The sequence below is a fragment of the Artemia franciscana genome, chromosome 12 (assembly GCF_032884065.1).
Source record: "Artemia franciscana chromosome 12, ASM3288406v1, whole genome shotgun sequence".
NCBI lineage: Eukaryota > Metazoa > Arthropoda > Branchiopoda > Anostraca > Artemiidae > Artemia > Artemia franciscana.
Window position 1 is genome coordinate 39,216,550 of NC_088874.1, and position 23,677 is coordinate 39,240,226.

Consider the following 23,677-nt stretch of genomic DNA (forward strand, 5'->3'; position numbering starts at 1 on the left):
AAATATATAGCCCAAATTTGTTTCTAAACTATTACAGATTTGTAATGACTCCATTTATAGGTCATTTTTAAGAGGTCAAGAGGTGAAAAAGTGCTTAAATCTGAATTTGCAGTAGAAGAAATTATTATATTTGTAAAGAGCATATAAGAAGGCATCAAGTGGTATATTCACTTTATATGAAAGCCAGTAATACTGTTTGCACCAGTTTTACCCTTGTTTCTTGTTAATATTACTAAGGGGTCATAGTTAAGCACTAGAGAAGTCATTGTTAAATAACATGTGCTTATGTATATATAGCTTTTTGCTACTTATTCTTCTTTGGTTATATAATGCTTGATGTGGTATAAGCCAAGAGAAGGACCTGTAGACCTATAGAAGAAAACCTGTTTAAAAAAGATGATTCTTTGTAATTTACATAATAATTATAGCTTTCTACATGCAGCCCTGCTCTACTTTAGCCCCAACCCTCCTAATATGGAAATCTATAGCTGAAATTACATATTTTCTATTGATTCTGCCAATCTATCCCTCAACCCTTGTACCTGTTAATTGAGGCAACTGTGGCAAAACAAGAACTGGAAAAACAAGTAACAGGTGGCAGAAAACATTGGAAATATATAATTTGGGCTATATGTTTGCAAATTAGGCATGTTAGAGGTGAATTTATTGTTGTTCATATTTTGATTTACAAATAAAGTGAATATACCACTTGATGCCTTTTTGTATGTTCTTTACAAATATAATAATTGCTTATTTTGCTAGTTCAAGTTTAAGCACTTTTTGACCTTACTTAACCTAACAAATTTTGGCAGTGAAAAACATACATTATTTTGTCAAAAATGACCAAAAACACGTACCTTAATTGAAAATTTGGCATCAAAGAAGAAGAAATACAGCATAATATTGTAAAATTTATTAATCCAACTTAATTGTGGAAAATCAGTGCTCATAGATTATACAACATGTAAAAAATGGATTAATAATGAAACAGTAAGTTTGAGATCAATGTTTTAAGCTTTCTTATACCCAAAAACTATTTGAGTATACTTTGGTCATTTTCAAGAGCTCAAAAACTTGTTCTTGAAGCACTTATTATGTTCGTAAAAAATAAAAAAGGGCATCAAGGAGTATGTTCACTTTATTTGTAAATCAAACATATGAACAACAAAAAAATTACCAATTATTAGTATAGCTGCACAATTTTCCCCTGGGTATGTAGGCTTAGTGGAAGGTCACTTATACCTGATCATGTCCCTACTGTTTTTACTTGGTTGAAAAAAAATCCAAAGAAAGTTCCTATTGAAAAGGAAAGAGATCAAAAGTGAGATTGAATTTGTCATAGCTTGGAGGTTTGTCCCTTCAGTCTGTTTAAAGAAAACAGATTCATAATTGAAGCTTTGTTCATTTCAATCTTAGGGATAATCTACATTTGTTACACTTAATTAAATGGTTGTAAAGGGATACTTTTATTTATTTGTCTTGTTTGTTTTCTACATATGTTTTTAATCTTTAAATTGATATACATTTCTTACAAATTAATTAGTCATATCATAGTTCCACTTGCAAGTTTTGACCTACTTTGTAACCCTGGTCTCAAAATTGCATATAAATTTATTGAAGCTAGGAAACATAGAACTCCTCTCTGTTTAAAAGAAAATGGATGGACATAGGTAGGTTTTAATACACTAAAGTCCTAGGGCCATGGAAATTAAAAAAAAACAATGAAGATTAACTTTAAAATTCTGGACATGACATAAATATAACATTCACAAAGAAAAACCATTCACAAAATTTTACTTTTGTGCTCAGTTGCCAACCTGAGCAATTGCCCTAAATTTTTAAACCTTGCAAAACATTCACCAGCCAATTCTTATGACCTATACTGTTGTCTGTACATCAAAAATTAATTGAAAGGGAAGGACCACCTTGCTGGCATTTCTTCCTTTGTACTTATATTTAATGGGTTTAAAAGAAAGCTCCTATGGCTAAGTCAGAAGCCTAGTAAAGGACCAGGTAATCCTTTAGACAGGAAGTGCAATAGGAAGCTAGGGGCCAGTCATCCTATGCTTTTGCATGTCCTTCCTGCTTACTGACCCCAGATTTCTCTAGGTAACCTGTTAAGTTTGGGCCAATTCTGGCTGAACTTACAGAGTTAAATCACTGACCTTTGTCCCAAACCAAATAAACTGCTAATGCCAGAAATTAAACCTGTGCCCTTTGGATAAAAGATTCTCAACCTAGAGTGCCAGCCACTTAGGAAGGAACACAAATGTCACCAGAGAACAAAAATTATTTGGAAAAAAGAAAATATTGAAAAAAAAAAAAAAATAACTCAAGTCATAGTTGCTCATTGCTGTCCCACAAACAATATGTATTTCATTAAGACAAATAAATTTTTAAACAGGTATCAACAAAACTCCATCAGGGATTGTATTTACTTAAGGTACAATCAGCAATATTAATGCTTAGTTTTGTGATATTCTGGTTTTGAAATAATAAAAAAAGAGAAATTATATGTTCTACTTGTTTTCCACAAGCCCATTTGAGAAAAATCATTTGTAACAACAATATACCCATGGTTGGCTCAGAATCTCTCTAAAATGCTTTAAACAGAAGGAATTTTAAAAACAATTATACTCATTAGCAAGAAAAATATTAACATAACTCTCTAAACTTGGCACTTTTTAAGACAATTTTTAAAAAAGCAAATGCAAAACTTTAATGGTGTCCTATGTCATCTAAAAAAAATCATTAAAATGTGTCAAATGAATTTTGATGTAAGATGCCTCAAATACTTTTAGTTGAATCTGTGAAATGAAGGGCCAGGTATTCCTTTACATTTTATACAACATGTTAAAAGAAAAACAGTTCAAATTTTTTCATGATAGAAGAAGCTTGATGTAAAAAAATAAATGTATTTTTAACAGAAAGCAACTGACATCAATGAAATCAAATAAAACAAAAATTCATGGAGAATAAATAATATAAGCCATATATTTAACCTATAATGAGGTGGCATAAAAGATTATTTCTAGAATTAGAAAAAAAACAGTGTTATGGCTTAAAGTTCTGCTCAATCAACAGGAGTTGTCTAAGGCCAGAATAATTAAGAACTAAGGCCAGAGAAAAAGAAACTGATAACCAAAAAATAAGGCACCCAAAAATTTCAGGACCCTTTAGAGGGAAAAGAAGTAGAAGTAGGTACTTCAAAATACCTTCCTGGGACATACTTTAGCCTGTAGACACATCCCTGAAAGTTTCATTTTCCTAGCCTAACCTCTTTCAAAGATAGCCAAAAGTAGCTAAAGTAAAATTTTACCCCTACTGTATCTTAAAAATCCAGTTTAAATAGCAATCTCAACAAATATAGACTATATAAAAGGCTATAGGTATTGGCCTAATCATTCTAAATTTTTTCCAACTAATAATTATAGGATGGTTTAGAAACTAGGCCTGTTTGATATAATAACACTTGACTAACTCACCAATGTGATAGCTGCCTCCCTAAGAATCAACCTTTTTAATAACAAAAAAACTTTTCTTCTGACTCCTTATGAAGCTTAGCCTATGCAAGACAGGCCTAGAACACCAAAAACCCTTTAGATACTAAGGAATATGCATAATATTACTTACAGGTCACTGAAAAGCTAAGATTATTTCTATTATTTACAGTTTCCTTGTCTTTTCTCTAGACTTAACGATTTCACATGTTTATCCATTTAAAAAAATATATAGCATTGACGTCACAATCCTCAAATAATCTTTTTATTTGGGGGTTATAAAGTGCCAGCCCACGGACAAGTAATCCTGAGCGTTTGTGGGGATAATCCGACTAACCTCTGACGTCAAATGTGTCTCAAAAAACGCTTGGATTAATCAGATTAGTAATCGGACAAGTAAACAAACGCACCCTGCATCATTTTGTAAAATAAGTAGCTGAAAATTTAGCCGAATGCAATAGAAACAGGCTGAAGACAGAATACAAATTGCTATCCTAAAAATTGGAAGAAAGAACCTGATGCTTGCATCCGTATGCAAAGGGATATAAAAATATCAATAAATACTCCATTTCTCGTAACTTCATAAAAAAGCTTTGATAATTCTTATGTTCTTTGTCAGGCCCGGTGGCCATTTTTATTATTAGTTAATTTAAATTTGATCACGTAATATGTATCAAATTATTTTAATAAATAAACAACTTATAGGACGCAAAAGTGGTTTTCGCTAAAATTGACAAATTCAAGAGTGGATATCGTGCTTACGTCACAAATTGACATCTCTTTTTGAATTTTGGCAGAAATTATCTTGGGAACGAGGGAGTGGATTATTTGCAAGGATTTAAAAAATATTTTTTCCATTTACCAAACCCTGAAAAAACACTATAAACGTCATGTCCATTATTTTTTTATAGTTCTTTTTATCTTTTCTTATCATTTTCATTTTCGTTCTTTTTATTTCTTGTCGTTGACAGACATTTGGATGGCTACATCATATCTAATATCACTTGGTATTCCTGAACTAAGTAATTCAAACAATAAAAGGTTGGTTAACCAAAAAAGACTCTGTCCGAACAGAAATGTCAAGGTAATATGCAAAGAAACTAAAGTATTACTACATTACTAAAAACATTATTAATCTTAAAAGTGAGTCTGCTATTAAGGAAAAGAAGTATTAAAAGTGCTTCGGATATCTGTCACTATCCTCTTTTCCATATTACCTATTAACCCTTTGAGAATGATTGTAATATCTTAAAAGGTACATCCCTCGATCAATTATCAGGGGGAAAAGGGGGATGGGGCTATTAGATTTCCAATACAACTTTTTCTTCAAATAAAGATTCAGAAACCTACATTTCTGTACGATATTTTTTTTTATAGTATTTTACCTTATTAGTGTTCCAACAATTTCTGTTGGAACACTATGAACTATCCCTAGCTCTAAGAACAACAAGCAGTTTGCAAGAATACAAAGAAACAATATTTTATTGATTAAATTTATATTAAAATATAAAATAAAAAATGTTGGTGTATGTTGAGTCAGGAAGAGGTTCTTTGGCAGGAGCAGAGGCCACATAATTGCACAGCTTCAATGAGCAGTAAATTCGTTAGGTTAAGGATGAGCAAAAATTGAAGCAAAATTGATTAAAAAAATTTTTAGGGTTCTATTTTTTTTAGTAAAATATAAAAAGGGGAGCAAAAAAAATAAACGCGAATTTTACTGAGATTCTATTTAACTTGAGGTTTAGAACCCTTGTTTTTTTTTATTTAAACTTAAAAATTATAAGAAACCAGTTCTGCTGCACTGTCTTTTTATGTAAAAATAAGCGTCTATACACAAAAAGACGAATGCAACAGAGAACAGGCTTATACAGAGAGTTCCGAAATTTACTGCCCAGCTACTTCATTATCTAGAAAAGAAAAGAAAAGTCAATCATTTGCAGACAATAGACAATATGTTTTTCCGTTTAGGGGAGAAACTGTTTTTCCAATCTCGTATCTATAACTTGTGCTTATTCTTCCCATCAAGTTTCATACCGATATCTCCACTCTAAGCGTTTTCCAATATTTCCAGTTTCCTGTTTCTGTTTCCCCCCTCCAACCCTCTATGTCCCCAGATCCGATTCGAATTGAAAACGGAGCATCTGAGACATAGGATTCTTCTATATCAAGTTTCATTGAGATCCGATCACACATTCGTAAGATAGCTCGATTTCACGTTTTTCAAGAATTCCAAGCTTCCTCCTCCAACTCCCTTCAATGTCACCGGATCTGGTCGGGATTTAATTGAGTTTTAAAGCACAAAATCCTTCTAGATATCAAATTATATTAAGATCTGATCAACCGTTCGTAAGTTACAAATACTTCATTTTTTCTAATTTTCCCAAATCACTCCCCCCCCCCAACTCCACCAAAGAGAGCGGATCCGGTCCGGTCATGTCAGTCACCTATCTTGGACTTGTGTGCTTATTCTTTCCACCAAGTTTCATCCTGATCTCTCCACTTTAAGCATTTTCCAAAATTTCCGGTACCCCCTTGCCCCAATGACACTGGATCCGGTCGGGATTTAAAATAATATATCCAAGTTACAAGGTCCTTCTGAATATGAAATTTTATTAAGATCCGATCACTCCTTCTTAAGTTAAAAATACCTAATTTTTCAGAATTAACCCCCCCCCCCAACTCCCCCAAAAAGAGCGGATCCGTTCCAGTTATGTCAATCACGTAGCTAGGACTTGTACTTATTTTTCCCACCAAGTTTCATCCTGATCCCTTCACTCTAAGCATTTTCCAAGATTTTAGGTCCCCCACCACCTCAACTCCCCCCAATGTCACCGGATCAGGTCGGGATTTAAAAAAATATCTCTGAGACATAATATCCTACAAAAAATCTAATTTCATAAGATCCGATAACTTCTTCGTAAGTTAAAAATAGCCTACCTCATTTTTGTGATTTTTCAGGATTAACCCCCCACCCCCCCCCAAACTCCCCCAAAGAGAGCAGGTCCGTTCCAGTTATTTCAATCACGTATCTAGGACTTCAGCTTATTTTTCTGCCAAGTTTCATCCTGATCCGTCCACTCTAGGGGTTTTCCAAGATTTTAGCGCCCCCCCCCCCAACTCCCCTTAATCTCATCAGATCCTGTCAGGATTTTAAAAATGAGCTCTGAGACATGATATTCTTCCAAACATAATATTCCATTAAGATCTGATCACCCGCTCGTAAGTTGAAAATACTTCATTTTTTCTATTTTATCCAAAATAACCGGCCCCCACTCCCTCCCAGATGATCAAATTGGGGAAACAACTACTTATAATTTAAGCTGGTCCGGCCCCTGATACGCCTGCCAAATTTCATTCGCCTAGCTTATTTGGAAGTGCCTAACTAGCAAATCCCCGACAGACCAACTGACAGAATTTGCGATTTTTATATGTCACTTGGTTAATACCAAGTGGCATAAAAACCTTAAAAAAAAGAACCAAAAGTTGAAGCTTTGTACATATCGTTGTTAGAAATTGGACTAGCTTTAATAATGAAATATCTTTGAACCGCTTGTAGTATGAAAAGACATTAAAATACGTAAACAGCAAAAACTAGTAATTGCAAAACTGTATGAAAGATCAGATTGGTCTTGTCATGTTTGATGTCCTAGGTTCTTCATTTGTCCTCTAGACATTATAATTACTCTCTTTACTAGGTCTACTTACTCTAGGCATTATGAAACTACTTAAAACGCCTTTTGTAAATAGACTAATTACACTTGGCATTTTATACTTAGCTATGTTCCTTTTGAAATGGCGTATGCATCATAGATATAAAAGGGAAACGTTCACTCCATTGGGGGGTAATATAATTTATTCTCTCAGAATGTAGTTTACTCATAAATATGACATGAATCATATGATTTTTCTTGTCAATCATTTATTTCTTCTTTAATTTTGCCTTCATCATAGACACTTAAAACGATACAACCACTACTGAGGCAAATATGACGTAAATATGCGTTTTGAATGTATTCATAAATATGACGTCACTTAAATAAATATTATTTTTTCCACAATTGAGGCTCTTAATGACTTTTTTCAAACTTCTGACCTATACAGATCGTTTTTTTTAGGCCAGAAATTTCCAGGATAACAATTTTCCCGGAGAAATACTGAGGTTTTTTCGAGAAAAAATAAATAAATGCACAATTATTGCTCACTAATAAAGATAGTGATTAGAAATATAAAAAACAGAGCCAAAGCAGCAAAAAGAAGTCACATTTGGTGTACTTGTTTTGTCCTAGAAATATAGAATTATTAAAAAAGATTTATAGAAAACTAATGTTAAGAGTTGCAAAGAATTATAAAGAAGTCAATTGTTAAACAAGAATTATGAAAACTATTATAAAGAACTATTAATATCATATAAGGAATTAAAAAAGAATAATTACATGACAATTATAAAAAATACTATACAAAATCATTACATAACAAGAGCTAAGAGCTCATATGGCACTTGTGACGAGGTCGGAAGAGCCGAGAGCTCATATGGTACGAGGTCGGAAGAGCCAAGAGCTCATTTGGACGAGGTCGGAAGAGCCAAGAGCTCATTTGGCACTTGTGAGAAGGTCAGAACCTAAAGTTAAACTTTATAGCACAAGATCCTTCTAAATATCAAATTTCATTAAGATCTGGTCACCCTTTCGTAAGTTACAAATACCTCAATTTTCAAAATTACCTCCCCCCTCCCAATTCCACCAAAGAGAGCAGATCCGGTCCAGTTATGTCAGTCACGTATCTTAGACAGGTTTCTATTCTTCCCATCCAGTTTCATCCTGATCTCACCGCTTTAAGTATTTTCTAAGATTTCCGGTCCCCCCAACTGTCCCCCCCCCAATTACGTTTGATCCGGTTGAGATTTAAAATAAGATATCAGAGTTACGAGGTCCTTCTAAATATGAAGTTTCATGAAGATCCGATCACTCCTTCGTAAGTTAAAAATACGTTATTTTTCTTATTTTTCAGAATTACCCCCCCCCCCCCCGCAATTGAGCGGATCCGTTCCAATTATGTAAATTACGTATGCAAGACTTTTGCTTATTTTTCCAACCAAGTTTCATCCCAATCCTTCCAATCTAAGGGTTTCCCATCATTTTAGGTCTCCCCACCCCAAACTTCCCCCAATGTCACCAGATCCGGTCAGGATTTAAAATAAGAGCTTTGAGCCACGATATCCTTCTAAAAATCAAATTTCATGGAGATCCAATCACCCATTCGTAAGTTAAAAATACCTCATTTTTTCTAATTTTTCAGAATTAACCCCCCCCCCCCCAACTACCCAAAAGAGAGCGGATCCGTTCCGTTTATGTCAATCATCTATCTAGGACTTGTGTTTATTTTTCCCACCATGTTTCATCCCGATCCCTCCACTCTAAGTGTTTTCCAAGTTTTAGGTTTCCCCCTCCCAACTCCCCGCCCCCATCACCAGATCCGGTCGGGATTTAAAATAAGAGCTCTAAGACACGATATCCTTCTAAACATCAAATTTCATTGAGATCCGATCACCCGTTCGTAAGTTGAAAATACCTCATTTTTCTAATTTTTAAGACTTACTCCCCCCCTCCCAACTACCCCAAAGAGAGCAAATAAGTTCCGATTATGTCAATCATGTATCTGGGACTTGCGCTTATTTTTCCCATCAAGTTTCATCCCGATCCCTCTACTCTAAGTGTTTTCCAAGATTTTAGGTTTCCCCCCTCCAACTCCCCCCAATGTCATCAGACCCAGTCGGGATTTAAAATAAGAGCTCTGAGACACAATATCATTCCAAACATCAAATTTCATTAAGATCCAATCACCCGCTCATAAGTTAAAAATACTTCATTTTTTCTATTTTTCCGAATTAACCGGCCCCTTCTCCCCCCCCCCAGATGGTCAAATCGGGAAAACGACTATTTCTAATTTAATCTGGTCCGGTCCCTGATACGCTTGCCAAATTTCATCGTCCTAGCTTACCTGGAAGTGCCTAAAGTAGCAAAACCGGGACTTTAGGTTTTCCCCCTCCAACTCCCCCCAATGTCATCAGATCCGGTCGGGATTAAAAATAAGAGCTCTAAGACACAATATCATTCCAAACATCAAATTTCATTAAGATCCAAATACCCGCTGATAAGTTAAAAATACTTCATTTTTTCTATTTTTTGCGAATTAACCGGGCCCCCACTCCCCCCCAGATGGTCAAATCGGGAAAACGACTATTTCTAATTTAATCTGGTCCGGTCCCTGATACGCTTGCCAAATTTCATCGTCCTAGCTTACCTGGAAGTGCCTAAAGTAGCAAAACCGGGACCGACAGACAGACCGACAGACAGACCGACAGACAGACCGACAGACAGACCGACAGACCGACAGAATTGGCGACTGCTATATGTCACTTGGTTAATACCAAGTGCCATAAAAACTACAAAAAGCATGATTACACAGTACTAAAAAATAATTATATAAAAATAAAAAAAGGCGACAAAGCAAGAAAAAGAACTCACATTTCGTGCACTTAGGTTTTCTTCCAGAAATTTCCACATCTTCATTTATATTGGCACCATTAAAGCTTTGAAAAACTAATTTGACACTATTAACCAGCCGCATTGAATTCCCATTGGCAAGATCTTTCTGAATATTTTTAAATACTTCCTGAATACTTTCTGTATAATTGATGGCTGGTTTGAAAACTAATGACCTTCGACTGGTTTGACCTTCGACTGGAACATCTCGCTTTTCTAAAGGTTTTTCAACAATCCTTATTTTTTTGTTTTTTACACTAGCAGTTGGTACGCTTGTTGAGGAAGTGGCCTCATCAGAAAGTCTCTGAGATGGTTCGGGATAATATATTTTACAATAAGGTTGATGACATGTGAAATTTGCCATACCTCGGAACTGGTTTCTGCATACTTTGCACTCCAGAATAACGTCCCACTGGTCTGACAAGATATGCTGGACCCAAAAAATAAATATATGCATTGGCCACTATATATCCTAACTTGAAAAAAACAAATTTGTGACAACACTACTTATAGCAATTTTTCTTTCTATTGTTCCATCTCTTCTAATTATTTGTCCCTTTGTATTATTATTAAATATCTACAATTCATACATTCATATTTATTCCCACTAAGGAACTAGAATTCACTAGAAAGAAGATATGTCCTGTTAATAGACTCAGGGATGTTCGCAAGAGGGGGGTCATTTTCAACACTATACATTCTCACTAGAAAGTACTAAAAGTTGTAACGAAGCTACTTATAGATTTTTTTTTTCTTTTGTTCCATCAGTTCTCCCTTATTGTTTGTCCACTTGTTCTATTTTTCAGCTTTTTGATTCTCCTTTCAATTTCATCTCTCTTCAACCGTTTGCATATTCTGTTGCCCCGTTATTATTATATATATGTCATTCATAAATTCACATTTAGCTCAATTAAGGAACTAGAATCCATCTATTTGACTAGAGATACTTTCTCCTATTATTAGACTCAGTGATGTGTGCGAGAGAGACGGGGGGGGGCACCCCCCCCAAAAAAAAAAACAACTATGCCCTAGATTTCTTATTCACATAATCAAATAGTTTGTTTTATCATTGACCTCCCCCCCCCCAAAAAAAATATGATAATACTTAAAACAAAAATTAAAGTCTTTTAGAATGAACTTGACCCAATTAGTGGTAAACATTCAAATACGAGTGAGGAATTTCACGAACCAAAGCTGGAGATGAAAACATAATAACATTTAGTGATTATTGTTAATTACTTTGATTCTTATTGTAATAATACGAACATCTCATCTGACAAATAATTTAAAATTCCCAATACTTATACTGAATAAACGCAAAAAAATCTACGTACGTGCCTGATAATACTTAAAACAAAAATCAAATTCCTTTAGAATTAACTCAGTTAGTAGTCCCTGTAACACGAGTGAAAAATTTCATGAATCAAAGCTAGAAATGAAAACTTTATTAACACTTAGTGATTATTATTAACTTTTTTGAGTCTAATTGTAATAATACAAACATCTTATCTGACAAATAGTTTAAAATTTTGGAACAATTGTTTGACCTTGACGCACCAGACCTGTGGATTTAAAATATGTTAATAGAAAATACAACAATTTTTGTTGTTGGAAGTCTATACACCAAGATTAACTATTTTGATTATTTTAATAATATTTTTTTATTGAATATGTAATTTCACAAAGACGAGCAGCACTAGAACAACTTGACATGACTCTAGAAACTCTCACTTGTCTCAGGAACCGGTGACCACATTAAAGAAAAAAAAAATAAATAGAGACGAAGACCAAACTGCCTTTCCATCACAAACACCAAAAACAAGACGAGCAATAGGGACTTTCTCAAGACAGTGGGAGACAAATTAGAATGTCTTGAGAAATTCCCTTTTGTTCTTCTTGTTTTTGGTGTTTGCAAACCTATATTGAAAAAAAAAATGGTGACTAACTACAGCATGCAACTTCAATTTAGAAGTTTTTCAGAAATTTACTGTTATAAATCAATCTCAAAATAGAACATGCGTTTGCGTCTGCATTTAACCACATTTAATAAGCTGCTTCCACCACCTCTCTTCTTGTTTGTCCTACAAAATATACTTTGCACAAAAAAAAAAAAAAATACTGTGCTTCCACTATTTGACTTCGCCCTCCTCCCCTTCAGCATGTAACTACAATTTAGAAGTTCTTTCAGAATTTTATTGTAATAAATCAATATCAAAATAGAACGTGCGTTTTCTTAGATATCATATCAGTAAGACTAAATACCAGTTTGTTGGAACAAAATTTTGTCATTTAAATATAAAATCAATTCTAAAATTACTCCCTATTTACCAATAAATACTTTCTTTGTTTAACTAGTGGTCTCCGTATCACAGGTTTTTATTAAGTGTAAGTGTTGGCATCTTGGCTTACGTTAATATTCGTCATGTTAATTAGACCAGAATTCGAATGTCCAACTAACAGAATTTCACAGAGAAAACTTAAAATAACATTAAAAATATAAGTAAAATATCAAATAGAGAACATAAAAGAAAACGATTACGATTCATTTTATCAAATCAAATTGAAATTCATTTTTAAACTAAAAATGAAACTTCGGAGCGATCATGCCATGGAAAATCGTCCTTGAATGGTTACAGAACATGCCACGACTGCCCAACACTTTTCTTTTAGCCCTTAAAAATGTCAATGATTTTTTTTGGGGGGAGGGGGCAGATTTCTTTATTGTACCTTTTCATGCATTTGGAAATAAAAAAAAAGTTTTTTTTACCCTCTCTATCTTTGGGATTTGGAGCCAACCTGGCCGAGTGGGTTGGTGTGCCAGATTCAGGATCCTTTGTCTGAGAGGGCAAGGGTTCGAATCCTAGTGTACCCAATTATTTAGTTTGGGACGGGGGTCAGTGGCGTGACACTCTAAGCTCAGCCAGAGTCCAACCAGTTCTAAATGGGTACCAGGAGAAATCTGGGGAAGGTAAACAGGAAGGGTGTGCAAAAGCACAGGATGGTTGGCCCCCAGCCCCCCCCTATTGCACTTCCTGGCAGAAGGACCAAGAAACGGAGATCAGCACCACCGGTGATGACTGTAAAGTCTAATACCGTATTCTTTAACGTTTTACCTATCTTTGGTATACCTTCTAGGATATAAAAGTATATTTTCCTATTTCGTCCTAGCGATTCTTATCTTTTAAGTTTGTAGTGCTATTGATATGCTAAAATAGCTTACTCTAATTGCTCTAAATCTGTCTTACTCTAATAGTTTTAAGACTTGATAAATCATTAGCTGAAGCAATATTTGGAATGCAGCGATAATTAATTTATTAGTGATAACTAAACGTTTTCAACTTGCTTTTTACCTTAAAAACAGTATTTCTAAGTGTTTTCCAAGTTTTAGGTTTCCCCCTCCCAACTCCCAGCCCCCATCACCAGATCCGGTCAGGATTTAAAATAAGAGCTCTAAGACACGATATCCTTCTAAACATCAAATTTCATTGGGATCCGATCACCCGTTCGTAAGTTGAAAATACCTCATTTTTCTAATTTTTAAGAATTACTCCCCCCCCCCCACTACCCCAAAGAGAGCGAATCAGTTCCGATTATGTCAATCATGTATCTGGGACTTGCGCTTATTTTTCCCATCAAGTTTCATCCCGATCCCTCCACTTTAAGTGTTTTCCAAGATTTTAGGTTTCCTCCCTCCAACTCCCCCCAATGTCATCAGACTCGGTCGGGATTTAAAATAAGAGCTCTGAGACACAATATAATTCCAAACATCAAATTTCATTAAGATCCAATCACACGCTCATAAGTTAAAAATACTTCATTTTTTCTATTTTTTCCGAATTAACCGGCCCCCACTCCCCCCCAGATGGTCAAATCGGGAAAACGACTATTTCTAATTTAATCTGGTCCGGTCCCTGATGCGCTTGCCAAATTTCATCGTCCTAGCTTACCTGGAAGTGCCTAAAGTAGCAAAACCGGGACTTTAGGTTTTCCTCCTCCAACTCCCCCCAATGTCATCAGATCCGGTCGGGATTTAAAATAAGAGTTCTGAGACACAATATCATTCCAAACATCAAATTTCATTAAGATCCAATCACCCGCTCATAAGTTAAAAATACTTCATTTTTTCTATTTTTTGCGAATTAACCGAGACCCCCCCCCAGATGGTCAAATCGGGAAAACGACTATTTCTAATTTAATCTGGTCCGGTCCCTGATACGCTTGCCAAATTTCATTGTCCTAGCTTACCTGGAAGTGCCTAAAGTAGCAAAACCGGGACCGATAGACAGACCGACAGAATTGGCGATTGCTATATGTCACTTGGTTAATACCAAGTGCCATAAATACAGAAGAGAGAATAATGAAGACTTTTTCCCAAGACAGTGAACGAACAAAATCTATTTGAATGTTTCGGCCCTATAACTAAGGGTTGTCTTCAGCAAAGAAAATAATAAACAATAACACACAATAAAAGTTCTTGGTTAAAAATCCATTGTTAAAATAGCCTAGGCTATTTTATATTTGGACCAATTCGGAAAAATTAGAAAAAATGAGGCATTTGTAACTTAAGAACGGGTGACCGGATCTTAATGAAATTTGATATTTAGAAGGAACTCAGGTCTCAGAGCTCTTGTTTCAAATCCCTACCAGATCTGTTGACATTGGGGGGAGTTGGAGGGGGAAACAGAAACCCCCCCCCCAAAAGAGAGCAGATCCGTTCCAGTTATGTCGATCTCCTATCTAGGACTTGCTTATTTTTCCCACCAAGTTTCATCCCGATCCCACCGCTCTAGGCATTTTCCAAGATTTTAGGTTCCGCCCCACCCCCAACTTCCCCTTCACCAGGTCCGGTTGGGATTTAATACAAAAATACCTCATTTTTCTAATTTGTCAGAATTATGCGTGAATGCGTTGCGTTGAATTATGCATTCTGATGCGTTGAATGCGATGGTGTGATTTTCGTTAAGATTCTATGACTTTCCCCCTATTTTCCAAAATAGGTTTTAGGGGGGGGGGTCCCCCTATTTTCAAAAATAAGACAAATTTTCTCAGGCTAATAACTTTTGATGACGAAAACTAAATTTAATGAAACTTGTATATTTAAAATCAGGATAAAAAGCCGATTCTTTTGATGTATCTTTTAGTATCAAAACTCCCATTTTTTAGAGTTTTGTTTACTATTGAGCTGGGTCGCTTCTTACTACAGTTCTTTACCACGAACTGTTTGACTACCACGAAAAAACTGCCCTTTTTGAATAAAAGTAACAAGCCAAAAAGTTACAAGTAGAAGTTTAAAACGAACAAAAATGATCTCCATTCAACCCATACGACATGCTACTATTCAAAATTAATTATTGGCCATTTACTGAAAAAGAAAACTAAGAATAACAGTGTGATTCAGAAACCTTAGTTGATAAAGAGATTTATCTTTGCACTTTTCTGTTTCATGTTTCAGTAAAATGCGTATAGTTAATTCTAAAGAGTAGTATATCGCAGGAATTCAATCGTGATCATTTTTGTTCGTTTCGACTTTCAACTTCGCTCTTAACTTTCACTCAAAAACGTAGTTCTTTTCTTGTTAAATATGTGCCTGTTTTAATTTCCAACAGATTAAATGTGCATGTTAGCAAATAGCCTCTTTTGTGCGGAGAGAAGGTTAGAACAAAAGCAGAGAGTACGAGATTACAATAATTACGAATCATTTTTAAGTTTACTTTAAGAACAGCTACCAGTTCTGAATCGAGGTAATTAGACTTTGGTTTTGGCCCCAGTTTTCTTGAAAGAAATCATAAATTTTTTTGTAATTTACAGGCTAAAGAGAAATAAAAAAATGAATTTCCTACCAATTTTCATCTTTGGCACCATGCACAAAATAAGAACATTAGAATATAAAAGTTGGACCCACGACCTCTCGCGAACAATTCAAGACCTATCTTGAACCAAGATAGACCTATCTTGCACCAAGAAATCAATGGAAAACCTACTTCATGATAAAGCTGTTGCAAGATCCTTAAATTATGAACTTATAAGTTTCCGTCTGATAAATATTAAATAGTACTATTGTAATAAACTAAACCAACCAAAGCATTTTTTTTCCTTCTTTTTTCAACTATTCCACTGTATAGGAAGCGGGAAGACGTTCCGGCTGGTAATACGAAGGGCTTTAATCATCAGCAGCTCTTGCCATTTGCCTTGGAGTTGGACTTTAATTTACCCTAGGTTGTTTTAAAACATATCGTCAGTAAAATTGCTTTCTACTTGTTTTCTGATTGGCATGAATTTGAAACCATATTCTTGTTTCACAGTCGTGGTCTTGATTGATGATGAGGAGAGTATAAATCCTACTTTGACACTATTCGCAGAAAAAAGCAAGAGCGTAAGACTTGAACTCGAAACCCCACATTTCGTAATCTAGGTCCAGAGCAATATACCATTGTGAAATAAGGCATTGCGTAAGCATAGCAATAAATTTATAACATGATGGACATTAGACAAATTTGATGGAAATGTCTATCCACTGCATCTGGAACCATTCTAACCAATTAATCGAACTCATATTTATACCATAGAATCCCCTTAAAAATACCTTAGTAAATAAAGTTTACCCAGCCTCATAGCTCTACACGTTCTGGAAACTAATCCTATGATTCCCTAAGGACACAGAGAAAAAAAAATGATACACAATAGTGTGTTCAATTTTCTGAATCTGGAGAAGAAAGGCTATAAACATCCAATGAAAAGTTTTTGAACATGGCAATTCCAATGGTAATTTCTAGATCTGAGGCCATTTTCCAGAGATTTCAGGTTTTTTTTTCTTTTTCAAAATTTCGAAACTACACATTACAGTCGAGTTAAAAGTGAATTAAAGTTACCACTCCTGGATTTCTTTTAGTTGAGCATTTTTAAAGAACAAATTTTTGTTAAAAATTTTCGGTTTCTATGGCCCAAAGATTGTTCTTTATTAGGTTGGTTTTACTACCGCAACAGTGACATATGGATTATGAGCGTAAGGGTTCGTTATCAAAGGCTACTTTGGTGAAGTTATTAGCCCATCTTGCAAGCTTAGAAAAAGCTCCAGTAATTCATATCTAAAAAAACATAAACAAAAAAGCCTAGAGGCTTAAGTGACTTCAGAGATAAAGGGCGTCAAGTCATATCATCCATCATTATCAATCTCATAATCGTGTGAAAATCTCATATAATACCAGGATTTGTTCAGACACTAATTCGACTAAGGAAAAGACTAGATAACATATTTAGGAGTTACATGTGGGGTATGTACAAATTATAATTTATTGACTGCGTTTCGGTTTATTGAGAATCCACAAGTTTTTGGATAGTACATTTTTGGCCAAAGAAAGAAACATAATGACTGATGAAATCCAAAGACAAACGAACAAGGCACTTAAGAAAACGGAACAATAACAAAATAAAATAATAGATCAAACTGTCAATAGGATGACAGTTTTTGAAAGCCTTTTTGAAGTTTCTGAAGCAACAACTGGTCATCTAAAAATTTCTAAGTTACATTTAGTGAAAATATAAAGTGTGTGCATGTGGGGCGGGGTATGCACCCTCCAATCACTCTCAATCTTAAAAAGGCACTAGAACTTCTGATTACCAATTCAATGAGCCCTCTCTGAAATTTGTACAATCACCCTTTCTATATAAACCTTATATGCTCCTGGGCATAAGTTACAACCCTTGCCCTTAGGACTGTTGAGGGGGAGAGGTGTCTTCCTCACACATAATTTCCAGATCTTTCAACTATGTTGAACAAAATAATTATGTCAAAATTTTGATTGTTACCCATCAAAAGAATTGAGTCTGACTTTCAAAAGGGGGGCCTCAAAAGAAAAAAAGAAATCCAACAAAAATAACACCATTGATTCAACATGACAACAACCTTTACTGTGAAGGTTTCAAACTCCCATCAACAACAAGAGCTAAGAGCTCATATGACACTTGTGACGAGGCGAGAAGAGCTAAGAGCCAAGAGATCATACGGTATGAGCTCTAACAAAATTCTATGAATCAATAGATTGATTTAAAAAGGAAAATAAGAGGCCTAATGCCGGTCAACATTTAAAATAAGAGCTCTGAGTCACAAAGTCCTTCTAAATATCAAAATTCATTAAGATCCGATCACCCACTCGTAAGTTATAAATACCTAGTTTTTTCTAATCTTTCCTCTCCCTTTTGCCCCCCAGATGGTCGAATCTGGGAAAACGACTTTATCAAGTAAAATTGTGCAGCTCCCTGACACGCCTGCCAATTTTCATCGCCCTAGCACGTCTAGAAGCACCGAACTCGCCAAATCACTGAACCCCTCCCCCCAACTCCCCCAAAGAGAGCAAATCCAGTACGATTCTGTCAATCACGTATCACGGACATTTGTTTATTCTATCCACCAAGCTCAATCCCGATTCCTCCACTCCAAGTGTTTTTCCAATATTTCCCCCTCCAAGTCCCCCCAATGTCAAAAGATCTGGTAGGGATTTGAAATAAGAGCTCTGAGACATGAATTCCTTCTAAAAATCAAATTTCATTACGATCCGATCATCTTTTCGTAAGATATAAATACCCCAATTTTCATGTTTTCCAAGAATTCCGGTTTCCCCCTCCACCTCCCCCGAATGTCACAGGATCTGGTCAGAATTTGAAATTATAACTTTAAAGCACAAGATCCTTCTAAATATCAAATTTCATTAAGATCTGGTCACCCTTTCGTAACTTACAAATACCTCAATTTTCAAAATTACCCCCCCCCCCCACCCCAATTCCACCAAAGAGAGCAGATCCGGTCCAGTTATGTCAGTCACGTATCTTAGACAGGTTTCTATTCTTCCCATCCAGTTTCATCCTGATCTCACTGCTTTAAGTATTTTATAAGATTTCCAACCCCCCCCCAACTGCCCCCCCCCAATTACGCTTGATCCGGTTGAGATTTAAAATAAGATATCTGAGTTACGAGGTCCTTCTAAATATGAAGTTTCATGAAGATCCGATCACTCCCTTGTAAGTTAAAAATAGGTCATTTTTTCTTATTTTTCAGAATTACCCCCCCCCCCCGCAATTGAGCGGATCCGTTCCAATTATTTAAATCACGTTTGCAAGACTTCTGCTTAATTTTCCAACCAAGATTCATCCCAATCCCTCCAATCTAAGCGTTTTCCATCATTTTAGGTTTCCCCGCCCCAAACTTCCCCTAATGTCACCAGATCCGGTTAGGATTTAAAACAAGAGCTTTCAGACACGATATCCTTCTAAATATCAAATTTCATGGAGATCCGATCACCCACTCGTAAGTTAAAAATACCTCATTTTTTCAAATTTTTCAGAATTAACCCCCCCCCCCAACTACCCCAAAGAGAGCAGATCCATTCTCGTTATGTCAATCATGTATCTAGAACTCGTGTTTTTTGTTCCCACCAAGTTTCATCTCAATCCCTCCACTCTAAGTGTTTTCCAAGTTCTAGGTTTCCCCCTCCCAACTCCCCCCCACATGTCACCAGATCCGGTCGGGTTTTAAATGAGAGCTCTGAGCCACAATATCCTTCTAAATATCAAATTTCATTGAGATCCGACCACCCATTTGTAAGTTAAAAATACCTCATTTTTTTTAATTTTTCAAAAATACCCCCCCCCCCCAAGAGAGCGGATCCGTTCCGTTTATGTTAATCATCTATCTAAGACTTGTGTTTATTTTTCCCACCATGTTCATCCTGATCCCTCCACTCTAAGTGTTTTCAAAGTTGTAGGTTTTCCCCTACCAACTCCCTGCCCCCGTCACCAGATCCAGTCGGGATTTAAAATAAGAGCTCTAAGACACGATACCCTTCTAAACATCAAATTTCATTGAGATTCAATCACCTGTTCGTAAGTTGAAAATACCTCATTCTTTCTAATTTTTAAGAATTACTCCCCCCCCCCCCAACTACCCCAAAGAGAGCGAATCAGTTCTGATTATGTCAATCATGTATCTAAGACTTGCGGTTATTTTTCCCATCAAGTTTCATCCCGATCCCTCCACTTTGTGTTTTCCAAGATTTTAGGTTTCCCCCCCTCCATTCCCCCCAATGTCATCAGATCCGGTCGGGATTTAAAATAAGAGCTCTGAGACACAATATCATTCCAAACATCAAATTTCATTAAGATCCAATCACCCGTTCATAAGTTAAAATACTTCATTTTTTTCTTTTTTTTCAAATTAACCGGCTCCTACTCCCCCCCCCCCAGATGGTCAAATCGGGAAAACGACTATTTCTAATTTAATCTGGTCCGGTCTCTGATACACTTGCTAACTTTCATCATCCTAGCTTACCTGGAAGTGCCTAAACTAGCAAAACCAGGACTTTAGGTTTTCCCCCTCCAACTCCCCCCAATGTCATCAGATCCGGTCGGGATTTAAAATAAGAGCTCTGAGACAAAATATCATTCCAAACATGAAATTTCATTAAGATCCAGTAACCCACTCATAAGTTAAAAATACTTCATTTTTTCTATTTTTTGCAAATTAACCGGCCCCCCACTCCCCCCTCCAGATGGTCAAATCAGGAAAACGACTATTTCTAATTTAATCTGGTCCGGTCCCTGATACGCTTGCCAAATTTCGTTGTCCTAGCTTACCTGGAAGTGCCTAAAGTAGCAAAACCAGGACTGACAGACAGACCGACAGAATTGGCAATTGCTATATGTCACTTGGTTAATACCAAGTGCCATAAAAACGATTGAATTTTTTTTTTTTTTTTGGGGGGGGGATGGGCAGAAAAGTAGACCCTGGATATAAGTTTATATGTTTATATATATATATATATATATATATATATATATATATATATATATATATATATATATATATATATATATATATATATATATATATATTGCAAGGTTGATCATATGGACCCAATGGTCCTATAAGATCAAAAATGAGCTCTTTGAAACAAAAAGCAAACATTCTAGGGACCTTTTTAAGTAACAAAAAAGATTGGAGGGCACCATACTGGAAAGGTTTATTAAGGTGAATATAAAACTGCAGTCTGAAAGCAGAGAATTAGGGCAGATTATTATTATACATAGATTAGTGTATTAATTAGTGCAAGCTATTCCAAAATTAGTGTATTTTAATACTAATGAGATAAAGAAGGGAAATTGGAGTGACACACCGTTTGGTCTCCAAACTTAACTGAAACCATTGTTTTTGCAGTCCATTACCTGTTCTATTAGTAATCAGATTATATCAGCATTTTCCTTGTTAACATAAGGAATCAATAACATAGGCTACTTAGCTTATCAAACAAGCAGCCAAAAGTTAAGCCAATAGAAAAGAGGTTTTCAGCCTAAAAGTACCCAAAAAAAGCAGAAGAATTATCCATCAATCAGAGACTTTGATCATGTGCAAATACTTTGTTGTTTACTAAGCTACAATTTTTTTGAGGGATGCCACTCATAAAGTGGGGACAGAGTTTACCACCAAGTCCCTACTCTTGTAGGTCCCCAACAGGGTCAAGGTCCCTTTCCAGAGGTTATTGTCTATAGGTCTGGATCTTATACCCTGTTTTCCAAATTCACAACTTTATTCAATTGAAATATATGAAGTTTCAAAGATTAAGACATTTTCTAAATTTAGAAAAAAAACCATTGATGTGGCTTAAAATTTTACTCACTAAAATTCTAGTTTAGCTTTTTTCTATCTTGGAAAGCAGTTAGTGTATGAAAATGCAACTTTCAGGGATTGGTCTAAAGACTAAAGTAAATTCCAGGGAAGGTGTTTTGATGTACCCACCACTTCTTCTTCTCTCTCTAGAGGGCCCTGACCTTTAAAATTTTGTTATATAAAAGTAAACCCTGGCAAAATAGATCTTCAGCTTAAATGAAATACAACAAAACTGTATTCAGCTTCACAACTTTACTCAATCTCAATTTAAGAGGTTTTAAAGAGCCACAAATACATTTCCTAAATTTAGAAGTAACCTGCTGATATGGCTTAAAATTCTACTCTAACAACAGGAATTGCATTTACAGAACAAAAATCAGAGAAAAAGAAATTGATAACTAAAAATTAAGGCAAAATGTTATTTTTTTAAAGTTTCAAAATGTCTACCATTGCAAGTTCCATGTTGCCTACCTGTCAAGTAGGCAAATTTTAAAGGCTTAGAAATCAGATGAGGGTGAACATGGAAGCTTAGCAATACCTTTTCAGAGTAGTATTGGTAAAATTCTAGTTAATTGACTTCCTGCTATCTCAGAAAGGGTTAAGGTTAGGAAAATGAAACTTTCAGGGATGAATCTACAGGCTAAAGTGCATTCCAGGAAGGTATTTTGAATCAACTACCTCCACTCCTTCTCCCTCTAGAGGGCCCTGACATTTGATGACCTTTTAAAATATGTGTGCTATAAAAGTGAGACCTTGGAAAATAAATCTTCTGCTTATTTGAAGTACAACAAAATTGTTTTCAGCTCCATAACTTTGCTCAATTCCATTTTATAAGTTTTAAAGATATGCAAACACATTTCCAAAATTTTGAACAAAAAAACTTAGGCTAGATATGGCTCAAAATTCTACTTGAATAAAAGGAATTGCATTTACAGAACTAAAGACAGAGAAAAAGCAATTAGTAACTGAAAATTAAGGTAAAATGTTGTTTGTCAAAATTTCAATAGGTATAGACCTGTCATAGGCAAATTTCAGGGCCCTCTAGAGGGAGCAGCAGTGGAGGTGGATACTTTAAAAAACCTTCCCAGGACATACTTTAGCCTGTAGACCATCCCTGAAAGTTTCATTTTCCTAACCTAAACCCTTTCTGAGATAGCAAGAAGTCAATTAACTAGAATTTTACCTATTTTATTCACCTTGAATTCACTACTGAAAGTATCATTTTCCTCACCTAAACCCTTTATGAGTTAGCAAGAAGTCAATTAACTAGAATTTTACCTATTTTATTCACCTTGAATTCACTACTGAAAGTTTTATTTTCCTAAAATAGCCCCTTTCCAAAAGTAAGAAAAAAAAACAGTGCAACAACGCACGAAGGTTTAAAGTAGCGTCTGGAAAACCATAATTATAAAACTTCAACTATTCAAAATCCTTCAGAACACTCAATTATGAATGATACACTTACAAAAAAAAATGATTAAAGAGGATAATTATGAAAGTAATCCATGGCCATTGCTGCTCCGGGTAATTTGGCTTTATGATGAAAATGAAGAAGTGATTGCATCATTTTGTAAAATAAGTAGCTGAAAATTTAGCCGAATGCAATAGAAACAGGCTGAAGACAGAATACAAATTGCTATCCTAAAAATTGGAAGAAAGAACCTGATGCTTGCATCCGTATGCAAAGGGATATAAAAATATCAATAAGTACTCCATTTCTCGTAACTTCATAAAAAAGCTTTGATAATTCTTATGTTCTTTGTCAGGCCCGGTGGCCATTTTTATTGTTAGTTAATTTAAATTTGATCACGTAATATGTATCAAATTATTTTAATAAATAAACAACTTATAGGACGCAAAAGTGGTTTTCGCTAAAATTGACAAATTCAAGAGTGGATATCGTGCTTACGTCACAAATTGACATCTCTTTTTGAATTTTGGCAGAAATTATCTTGGGAACGAGGGAGTGGATTATTTGC

At 35.3% G+C, this 23,677-nt stretch overlaps 1 protein-coding gene across 2 annotated transcripts; it reads right to left on the reverse strand.

Moving 5' to 3' along the window:
* Window positions 1-4,964: 4,964 nt before the first annotated feature.
* LOC136034099 (uncharacterized) lies at window positions 4,965-23,232 on the reverse strand. Of its 2 annotated transcripts, XM_065715229.1 has the most exons (3): window positions 23,164-23,232; window positions 10,025-10,472; window positions 4,965-5,407 (listed from the first exon to the last, which is right to left on the reverse strand). In XM_065715229.1, exons 2-3 carry the CDS (start codon window positions 10,404-10,406, stop codon window positions 5,385-5,387), a joined length of 405 nt encoding a protein of 134 aa, XP_065571301.1. In that variant the 5' UTR covers window positions 10,407-10,472; window positions 23,164-23,232; the 3' UTR covers window positions 4,965-5,384. The 2 variants fall into 2 exon arrangements, with proteins under 2 accessions (XP_065571301.1, XP_065571300.1); XM_065715228.1 differs by lacking the exon at window positions 23,164-23,232 and having other exon boundaries at window positions 10,025-10,912.
* Window positions 23,233-23,677: the final 445 nt, after the last annotated feature.

Excerpts from the sequence above, each read along its gene's own strand:
- LOC136034099 (XM_065715228.1), bottom strand. The coding sequence starts at position 10,499 with ATGCATATATTTATTTTTTGGGTCCAGCATATCTTGTCAGACCAGTGG. Across the intron at positions 5,408-10,024 it reads AAAACCTAAGTGCACGAAAT|ATAATGAAGTAGCTGGGCAG; the intron begins GTGAGTTCTTTT and ends TTTCTTTTCTAG.